Source organism: Macaca mulatta, chromosome 9 (assembly GCF_049350105.2).
Source record: "Macaca mulatta isolate MMU2019108-1 chromosome 9, T2T-MMU8v2.0, whole genome shotgun sequence".
NCBI classification, from domain to species: domain Eukaryota; kingdom Metazoa; phylum Chordata; class Mammalia; order Primates; family Cercopithecidae; genus Macaca; species Macaca mulatta.
In genome coordinates, this window is record NC_133414.1 from 111,481,861 (window position 1) to 111,492,175 (window position 10,315).

At 42.7% G+C, this 10,315-nt stretch overlaps 1 protein-coding gene across 2 annotated transcripts in view; it reads right to left on the minus strand.

Moving 5' to 3' along the window:
- The window catches only part of GOT1 (glutamic-oxaloacetic transaminase 1), a 32,061-nt gene extending 22,053 nt beyond the window's left edge, over positions 1 to 10,008 (minus strand). For both annotated transcript variants that reach the window (XR_013398240.1, XM_015147909.3), the window contains exons 1-2: positions 9,832 to 10,008; positions 48 to 229 (exon numbers count right to left, since the gene is read on the minus strand). Coding sequence is in view for 1 of the 2 variants with exons in the window: in XM_015147909.3 (XP_015003395.1) it covers positions 48 to 229; positions 9,832 to 9,949 (300 nt within the window). In the remaining variant the exon portion in view is untranslated. The remainder of the gene's footprint in view (positions 1 to 47; positions 230 to 9,831) is intronic.
- Between the last annotated feature and the right edge of the window lie 307 nt (positions 10,009 to 10,315).

Consider the following 10,315-nt stretch of genomic DNA (forward strand, 5'->3'; position numbering starts at 1 on the left):
TGACTTTCAGTTTCTAAAGAGAAAATACATTCTCACCCAAAACTTACCCGCTTCTCCTTGAGAGCTGGGCTGTCATCCCCAAGGGCAAGACGAGAAGCACAGCTCCGGAACTCGGCCAGGCCCAGGATTGGCAGATACTCGTGGTTTAGGCTATTGTCATTAGCAATCTTCTGCTCCACTTTCTTCACTACTGGCAAAACCCAGGGATGGCAGTCATCGGTGCGATATGCTGGAGAATGGAAAAGGGTTATACACAGAGGAGGCTCAGGCTGTATCCAAGGTAAGAGTGTGTAACTGTGAACTGGGAGAATCCCACCACCTTCCAGTCAAAACAGAACAGTGAAGGAAATTGGAGAAAAGTTCGTTCACTTACTGAGTACCTAATTTGAGCCAAGCACTGGGGTAGGTGTTGGGCAAACATAAGGGCAGATGTGGTCCCCATCCTTGTGGAACTTACAGCTCTTAACTATGTGACCTCCAAAAAGTAGAATGCTGAAATGAAACTGGGACATCACAGAGCCTGGTCACATAAGACAGTACATAGAAAAGCACTCTGCAAAGTAAAAAGCAACTTGCAAATGTCATGTCAATATCGCTATTGCATTGAAGTCTCTAGGCCATTGGCCCAGCAGTCTTCCTTCTGCATCTCCCCAAGAGACTTCCCGAAAAAGCCTAGGTGCTACTTCCACATGAACTTGGCACCTTTAACACAAACATGGAGAAGGAGCAGAAGAAGGCCCACCACTCCTCCTGTCCTAGAAGAGCAGAAATAAGACAAATGATAAGCAAATGCCCTGAGGATTTCAACAACAGGTGACACAATCACCCAAGGACCCACTTAAACACATCTTTATCCTCTCTGTATTCTGACCTCAGCCAGTGTTTACCCTTCCAACTTCATCCCACTTCATCTGCCTCACCCTTTCATTGATCTAAATTGATCTGGTTCACAATATTTAATCTTGCTCTACAGTAAACCTCTAAGTATTTCCTCTTCCTCTGAAAGTATTTTTAAGTCACTCTGAGTTATCCATCACCAATTTCTTTCCCTACACTATTCTATGATTATGTTAGGATTAGAGCTTTACAGGGCAGTTGCTTTAGCCTTGCACCCACGTCAATAATCTCTCCAAGTAGGACTCCTGGCAGGGGTCGTTTGCCTCTCTGCTTGAATGTTTAGGTCCAGAATAAGCCTATACTTACGCAAGTAATTTTGAAATGGAAACAAAATTTTAGACTGATTCTGATTTTTATTTTCTTGATTTCTGCCCAACATTAATCCCTGACTTTAAAAAAAAAAAAAAAAATCACATTTTAGGGTTGTTGTTATTGTTTACTGAACAACACATTGATTGCAGAAAATTGGGAAAAGCCCAGAAGATAAAAAATAAACATAATTAACGTGTGATTGTGTTTTGAAACGTGAGAAGGAAATGAGATTTGGTAGGGGTCAGGAGTGGAATGATATGGTTTGGCCCTGTGTCCCCACCCAAATCTCATGTTCAATTGTAATCCCCAGTGTTGATGGACCATGGGGGCAGATTTCTCCCTTGCTTTTCTTGTGACAGCAAGTGAGTTCTCACTACATCAGGTTGTTTAAAAGTGTGTAGCACCTCCCACTTTGCTCTCTCTACTGCTCCGCCATGTGAAGGTGCTTGCTTGCCCTTCACCCCTCCTCCATGATTGTAAGTTTCCTGAGGCCTCCCAACCATGTTTCTTATATAGCCTGTGGAACCATGAGTCCATTAAACCTCTTTTCTTTATAAATTACCCAGTCTCAGGTAGTTCTTTATAGCAGTGTTGAGAACTAACATAACATATAATCCCAGTACTCAGAGACAAGGAGTATGAAAATTTTGGTGTACAACCTTCTAAGCTTTATTTTTGATGGCCATATTCTTTTATAAAATATGGATCATACTGTACATAGAATTTCAACATGCTTTTTTCCATTTAAATATATATTATGAATTTTTCTTCCTCATTAACTATTCTTCTAATAGGTGACATGTTTGCATGTCTCCATCCCATTCCTATCCTCTATCTACCTAGTTATCAAATCCCTCCCAAATAACAACTGTTAGTTTCTTAAATATCCTTCCAGCATTTCCCTATGCTTACACAAGCAAACACAGCTTCTTACATATGCCCTTTTAAACAAAAGGTAGCATACAGCGTACTATACACTGTTTTGTGTTCCTTGCTTCTTCACTTGAAGATTGTTTTACATTTGCACATAGTGTCCTTGTTCTTTTTACAATTCCTTAACTGATGAATGTACCATATTTTACTTTGTCAGTCTCTTGTTGGACATTTGAATTGTTTACAATCTTTGGCTATTAAAACAATACTTCAGTGAACAACCCTGTACATACGTCATCTCACACGTATGCAAATATATTTGTAAGATGCCGGGTGGAAAACAAAAGGGTGGGCTAAGAAGTATGTGTTTTTGTAGTTTTGACAAATATTTCCAAATTGTCCAAATTGATACAGGAATTATATCAGTTTACATTCCCACCAGCACTGTTTAAGAGTGTTTGCTTCCACATAGCCTTATGCACTGAGTGAATTTTTGCCAATATAATATATCAAGTAGTTTTAATTTGCATTTCTCTTATTATGAATGCAGTTGGGTATTTTTCATACATATGAACCATTTACAACATCATTTTAGAGGCTAAATAATATTTCTTTTTATATATAACGTATTAACTGTGTTGCTTTAAATTATTTGCTATTATAAACATTGTGATAAATGCTCATATTTATGCATATTCCTGAGTGTTTTCTTAGGAAAAATATCTAAATGTTAATTTATTAGGTCACAGGATATACAGCAAATAAAAGACTTTATAAGATCGCTTTGAATGTCTTCTATCAGCTAACTCTACCCTCCAGGAATGTGTCATCTGCAAATCTGAGAAACATTTCAAGCTAGTAATAGAAATGTAGGCAGGGCTACGGACTGAGAGCCACTGACCAAATGCCTCTGGGTAGGTGAATCAAATAATACTCTCATATCACTCATAGTCTACCTTCCGTCTCTAGTGAATCTAACTCATAATATTTTTTTCTCTTTTTGAGACAGGGTCTCACTCTGTTGCCCAGGCGAGAGTGCAGTGGCACGAACACAGCTCACTGCAGCTTCAACCCCCTGGGCTCAAGCAATTCTCTTGCCTCAACATCCCATGTAGCTGAGACCAAAGTCATTCACCACCATGACCAGCTAATTTTTTTTTTTCAATTTTTCATAGAAACAGGGCCTCACTTTGTTGCCCAGGCTGGTCTCAAACTCCTGGGCTCAAGTAGTCCTCCCGCCTCGGACTTCCAAAGTGCTGAGATTACAGGCGTGAGCCACCATGCCTGGCCCAACTCACAATACTCTCATACCATTCATAGTATACCCCTTAGTCCACCAAACTTCTCAACAAGTTCAAAAAGCTTCCTTCGTCAGCTGGGATTTGGTCTGGTTTCTCCAAAGATGTACCAAAATAACTACTTCCAAGTAAGAGTTGTCCCTTAAGCACATCAACCTATCTATGATCACAATGCTACCATTGTTCAAAATATTCTTGAAACTTCTTTTGGAATTGTTTTTAGAGGCCACATCTCATTATTTTGAATATCCTCGATAGTGCCAAATCTTCGTCCTTTCAAAGTTAATTATTTTTGGGGAATAGCATTTGCATCATCTCCACTGAAGAGCGTGAGTGAATAAACTGGGTAAAACTCACGGAGAACAATTATTTTTAAAAATGATCTCTTGTGTGGGTCCTACATGCCTTGACAGCCAGTCTAAAAGGGGTTTCCAGAAATCTTGGAACAAGAAAAGCATATTTGAACTACCTACAAAGGATACTATTTAGATGCACAAAAATTTGGGGTGTTTATAAAAAACCAGTTCTGTTATGTTTTAGTTATGTGTCTGGGTGTTATATCTATTCTATAACATTATTAGGCTATATGTTTATATTTATGATAATATGTCATTCTAAATAATGTGTTACAGATAAATAAAATATGAAAGAGAAAGAAAAGACTGGAATACTGCTGTTCTTACCACTACTGAATATTTTCTGAAACTCTAAAATTCCTACTACTTGGGTTGGAGATGGTTGGAGAGGCATTGCGTCTATACTGTGACTAAAAAAACTGGCCAGTTCTCCATTGCCCAGTTTTTCCCAGGCTAAGTTCTAGATTTGTTCCCAATGCCTCTCCTTACTGCCCTAGTGAAGCAGAACCAGATTCCTCTTGGATGACTGGAGCAGTGAGGTCAGGCATTATCAGCAACCACTATTACTGCTCTCCCCAAGAATTTTTATTCCTATTTGTTGGATCCTTGAGTTTCTCATTCACTCTTTCATTCACCCATTCACATAACAAATACTAAGTCTCACTATATGAGCTAGGCACTGGCTCGTAGAAGCTACAGAGATTGATACAATAAGATCCCGTCTGCCCTCCAAGAAACACAGAGCATAGATAGAGCCTTTAATTCTACTTTGAGGAGTCAAAGAAGATTTTGCAGAGGATGAAGAATGAAAGATGAATTAGAGTTTAAAAGGTAAACAAGGGAAGAAGGGCATGCCAGAGGGCACACCTGTGTAAGGCCCCAGAGGCCTGGGGAGCATGAGGTCTTTGAGGATCTACATTTTCACGACTCTGACATGGAATCCATTAAGGATTAGCTTATTATTAATTATTAGCTTATTACTATTAAGGAGTGGCTAAAAGAATCCTGGAGTCTCTTTTAAGGAACTTCAGTTTCAATGGGTAATCACTGAAAGCATTTAAGCAAGCGAGTGACATGAACAGTTGCACATTTTAACGGGATCATTTGAGTGACACCACAGAAAATAAACCGGAGAGAAGGACAGAGACAGTAGTTAAGAAGGGTGAGTTACTAGAAGTAGAAGCAGTAGAAAGCTACTGCAATATTCCAGAAGGGAAATAATGAGGCCTTGAATTCATGCAATGGCAGCAGGGATAAAGAAAAGGAGTGCCACTGGAAATAGATTTGAGGTAGAAAAGACAGAACCTATTGACCAAATAAACAGACAGGGGACTGGGGAAAGGACTGCTGTTAACTCCAAGGTCTCCCTCACGTCTGGATAATGAGTGAGTGGTGGTGGGGGGGTGGACCAAGCTCTAGAACACAAGGGGAAGATAAAAGAAAAGATCAAGGGGAAGGTAGAAATGATGAGTTGTGCTTTGAACACGCTGAATTTGAGGGAGCTGTAGGATGTGTCCACTATAGGCCTGACATTCAGAGATGAGGTCTGGGACATGGAGAAAGACATTGATGGAACCTGAGGGCAGAATAATAACACGGATTTACTACTTTGTACATACAAGGTACTGCGCTAAATACATTTCTTTACTCTCATTTAATTTGTATAGCAATCCACAAAATAGATACTGTGATGTCTATTTTAAGGATCTGGCCACTGTGGCCAGAAAAGTCAAATGATTTGCCCAGGATCACAGAGATAACAAGAGCTAGGCTGTCAGTTCATGGATCCATGTGCTTTTTGAAAAGCAAGAGATGTCTAGAGAAAGCCTGAAGCAAGCAGGCCCCTGGGACCATGTCAGGGGCCTTTTTATCAGCATGCTCCCCAGCTCCATGCACCACTGGTCTTCTTCTTGGGTACAAGCCCTTTTAGGGGACTCACAAAGTCTACAGGTGGGCCCATGTGGGCCCAGCAGTCTTGCTTTGCAAGAAGGAAAGGAAGAAAGAAGACGGAGATGTAAATGGTCAAACCATCACCCTCATCTTCCTAAGATCTCCACTTCCCTCATCCATCCCCACTCAAAAGCCCAACTAGGATACTAGGGAGAAGGCCAGGGGTACTCAGAAACACCTGATAAAGTATATATTTCCAGCTATTTTATTTGAAGATGCTAGGAAACCATGTTGAAAACAAGAAATATTAAAGCTAGCAGAGTATATCTGCGCCAAAAGAAAGCTAGGCTCACATGAAAAAATGGACTGGAGTCTTTGAAGAAACTTCTTGCTACAGTTTGCACCAGGTTGGATCCATCTCCCATGTCCTTAAAGCCACTTCAGTCTGAAGCTTTGAGAAGCACTAAAATGATCAACTTAGAAAGCATTGTGCCTAGCAGTGGAAAATGTGATACTCTCCTCTGTTTACCTATAAGGAAATTATTTAAATCATCACAGCAAGAACAACAACTCTGGGGAAACTAGCTCCAAGTAGAAACTGACTTGAGATTACAGTTGTAGTTTATTCTAAACGTATCCAAAATCACTGGTATATTAACTAGATAACCTCCATTTGGTTTTATCTTAACTTGGGGGAAAAAAAGTATCTTCCTTAAGGTCAGTGATTAATTACATTTTCTTCACAAGGAGTATACTTGGGGATGTGTATAAATAAGGCTAGGACATATAAAAGCTGGAAGGAGCCCTTTTATTCTACTCTAATTAGACCCTTATCCAAACACCTGCTATCCACAAAAAGACGGGTCACATTGACAATCAAAAATAACATTTATATATAACACTTTTCGTTTACATATCACATTTCACACATAATTATTCATTTAATCCTCAGACAACTGATGAGGCCAGTAAAATTACTATCCTACACTATAGTCATAGAATGTGCTAGTGAATTGTGGAGTAGACTTTTAGTACAGTAGAATCTTAAGAGTAGAATTTGAGAGAAGGTCATTCAGTTGGCTCCTCATTTAACAGACTGAGCCCCAGGGATGTTAAATAACCTTTCCAAGGTCACATTGCTGGACCACGGTGCTGGGCGTGTACCTAGGTCTCCTGGCTCTTCCCACTACAGTGTACTGGCTACCACCTGGAGGTACCTGAAATAGAGGTGCAGGCAGAGACTCTGAGGTCTGAGAGACCTGGCCTGGATTCCCAGCTCTACCACCCAGTGGTCAAATGACCTGGGGCAAATTGCTTCACCTCCAGTCTTCGGCTTCCTTGCCTCTAAACAGTAATAGTAATAAACCACCCTCCAGAGTTGTGAGCATTAAACGAGATTACATGCATAAATCATTTGCTCATGGTAAGGAACTGGAGTTCCTGGAAAACATGACAAAGGCACTACCACAGCTGGGGTGGCTGTCTGAGCCAATGACTCCAATCCTGAGTCCATTGCTTCTGGCCTGTGCTGTCGGGGTGCTTTTTCTCTGCATGAGCAGTTTATTTCCAAACTAATGTCATAAATTAGTTCATTTTGCAGTTCTTGAACTGAAAATTTTTATTCAATATCTTTTATGAGAATCACTCAAAGAAATGCCAGAACAATAACAATAATAGCTAACACTTACATAAACCCCACTTATGTGCCAGATACAGCTCTAAACACTTTAAATGTACTTAATCCTCACAGAAACCCTGTAAGATAGTTCAAAGGTAAACTGAATTAATAAAATAAATCTGACGTGATTTTTTCTTTTTTTTTCCTTTCTCGAGATGGAGTCTCACTCTGTCACCCAGGCTGGAGTGCAATTGGTGTGATCTTGGCTCACTGCAACCACCACCTCCCACGTTCAAGAGATTCTCCTGCTTCAGCCTCCCGAGTAAGCTGTGACTACCAGTATGCACCACCACGTCCGGCTAATTTTTGTATTTTTAGTACAGACGGGGTTTCACCATGTTAGCCAGGCTGGTCTCGAACTCCTGACCTCAGGTGATCCACTTGCCTTGGCCTCCCAAAGTGCTGGGAATACAGGCGTGAGCCACTGCGCCTGGCCAAATCTGACGTTTTAAAAAGATGTATTTACACTGACAGTAATACTAGTTCTTTGTATATATCTGGCTGCAAAGAAACACTTGGAGGTTTTGGATGGGATTTAAATTAAGAGACCAAATGGTGTCCACTCAAATTCAATTTGAGGCAATCTTTCAACATTTCTCCCACTCTGTTGCCTGCTAAAAACATCATTTTCCCTCAATGGACTAAACTATGTAGTACTGACTTATTTTAAAAGGTTTATGATGAAAAATTTCAAACCTATACAAAAGCTGAGAGAATAATATAACGTATGCCCATGTACCCACCACCCAGCTTCAACAAATTACCAGCTTCAACAAACCATCACTTTTCAATGGATTTTTCCTTACCCCTCCCCATACTCCTTAGGGAAGACTTTTTTTTTTTTTTTTTTTTTTTTTTTGAGACGGAGTCTCACTCTGTCGGCCAGGTGCAATCTCAGCTCACTGCAACCTCCGTCTCCCGGATTTAAGCAAGTCTCCTGCCTCAGCCTCCCGAGTACCTGGGACTACAGGCGCCCACCACTACGTCCAGCTAATTTTTGTATTTTTAGTACAGACAGGGTTTCACCATGTTAGCCAGGATCGTCTCATCTCCTGACCTCGTGATCCGCCCGTCTCGGTCTCCCAAAGTGCTGGGATTACAGGCCTGAGCCACTGTGCCCGGCCGACTTTTTTTTCTTTTTTTAACAAATGCTATGCACAGACAAAACATCATCTATGAGAAACCTGATTCTGAGCGTCCTTCATATCACACTCTGCTACAAAATGATTCCACCTTCTCTTTCCACAATTTCTAGTCCTTTTATTCTAAGTCTATTCCCTAGCATAAGGCTTTATCCTACCCATTTTCATCCCTCTGGCTTTGCATGTGGCAAAATCCAAACGGAGAAAGTAAGTGTCTGTGGGGCTTCAAACATCCAAATGACAGTGAGAAGAATAACAAATTCATCAGAGAGGGTGAGGGGTAAAAAATGTGAGAGGCACTCCAATACAAATCTTCTTCTTGGCAGATGGGGAAACTGAGACCCATGCTCTTAGCTGTCCAAGGTACAGATGAGAATCACTTGAATCAAGAAATGAAGGCCGGGCGCGGTGGCTCAAGCCTGTAATCCCAGCACTTTGGGAGGCCGAGACGGGCGGATCACGAGGTCAGGAGATCGAGACCATCCTGGCGAACACAATGAAACCCCGTCTCTACTAAAAATACAAAAAAATTAGCCGGGCGTGGTGGCGGCGCCTGTAGTCCCAGCTACTCGGGAGGCTGAGGCAGGAGAATGGCGGGAACCCGGGAGGCGGAGCTTGCAGTGAGCCGAGATCGCGCCACTGCACTCCAGCCTGGGCGACAGAGCGAGACTCGGCCTCAAAAAAAAAAAAAAAAAAAAAAGAAATGAAGACAGGATGTGTGGAAAGTAAGCTTCTACTATCCATACTTCACTCCTTTCCACCATCTCTACCCATTCCTACCACATCTGTGAGGGCCAGAACCATTTCCCCAGACCCTCTGGGGGCAGCATTAAACTGTCTCAAAGCATGTGTAACATCAGCAGATTTTTAAATCCTTAAGGGCAAAAATCAAACCTCAGTCTCCCCCCACAAAGCTTAATAAGGTAGTTGATTGACACTCAGTGGTCACTCAAATATTTACCGACCCAGAACAGAGCTTCCTAGCGTTAAAAGTTCTCCTTTACCCATTTCCCAGCAACCAGAACCCTAAGCCTATCAGGCTTCCTATTTTTCTCCCTCTCTCTACAAGCTCCGGCAGCCCCATTTCTTATGAGGCTGTAGTATAAAGAACGCAAAATGGGTAATCAGAAAGACTGAGTTTGTGTCTTGGCTGCTACATCTGGTTTGTGCGGCCTCGGACACATCACCCCTTTCCAGGGACTCCACACCCGGATCTGTAAAATGGGCAGGTTTTAGGAAGCCTTCGTGGATCCAGCCTCCTCTCCGGCGCCGCCCTCTTCAAGCAGCGCCACACTGGGCCTCAGCTTCTCCCACAATGTCCACGACCTGGGGTGGGTCCGCTCCACTCCCCGAGCTGCTCGCACTCCAGAGCACTGCATCCTTACCTCCCACTCCCAGGTTGACCTTGCGGGGGTCCGGATCCTCCCGGAAGTCGGCAGTGAGCTTGAAGACCAGGACAGGCTGGGCCTGCGGAACCTCGGAAAAGACTGACGGAGGCGCCATATCGAGAGAGCAGGAATCGAACCCTTTCACCCTGCGCCCGGAGCTGGCCTGTCAGGTCTGGCCGCTGCGACTGGAGGAGACTCTCACCTTCACCTAGCCGACGGGGGCGGGCCCGCGGCTTCCAATGGTCGAGCCGCGTCCAGAGCTTGGTAACGCGATTAACCAATCGGCAGCTTGTGACGACGAAGAGCCAGGCGGGAAGGAACGCTATTAGCCAATCCAAGAAAACAATCTTATCGGCGGCCGAGAATGATGTAACCAATGCAATTTACTCCGGCTTAGGCGTGGGCGGAGACTACGGTTGATTGGTAGAGCGTGCTCCTATCGCAGAGGCTGTTATTCCTTCGGTCTCCCCGCGGAGGGGAG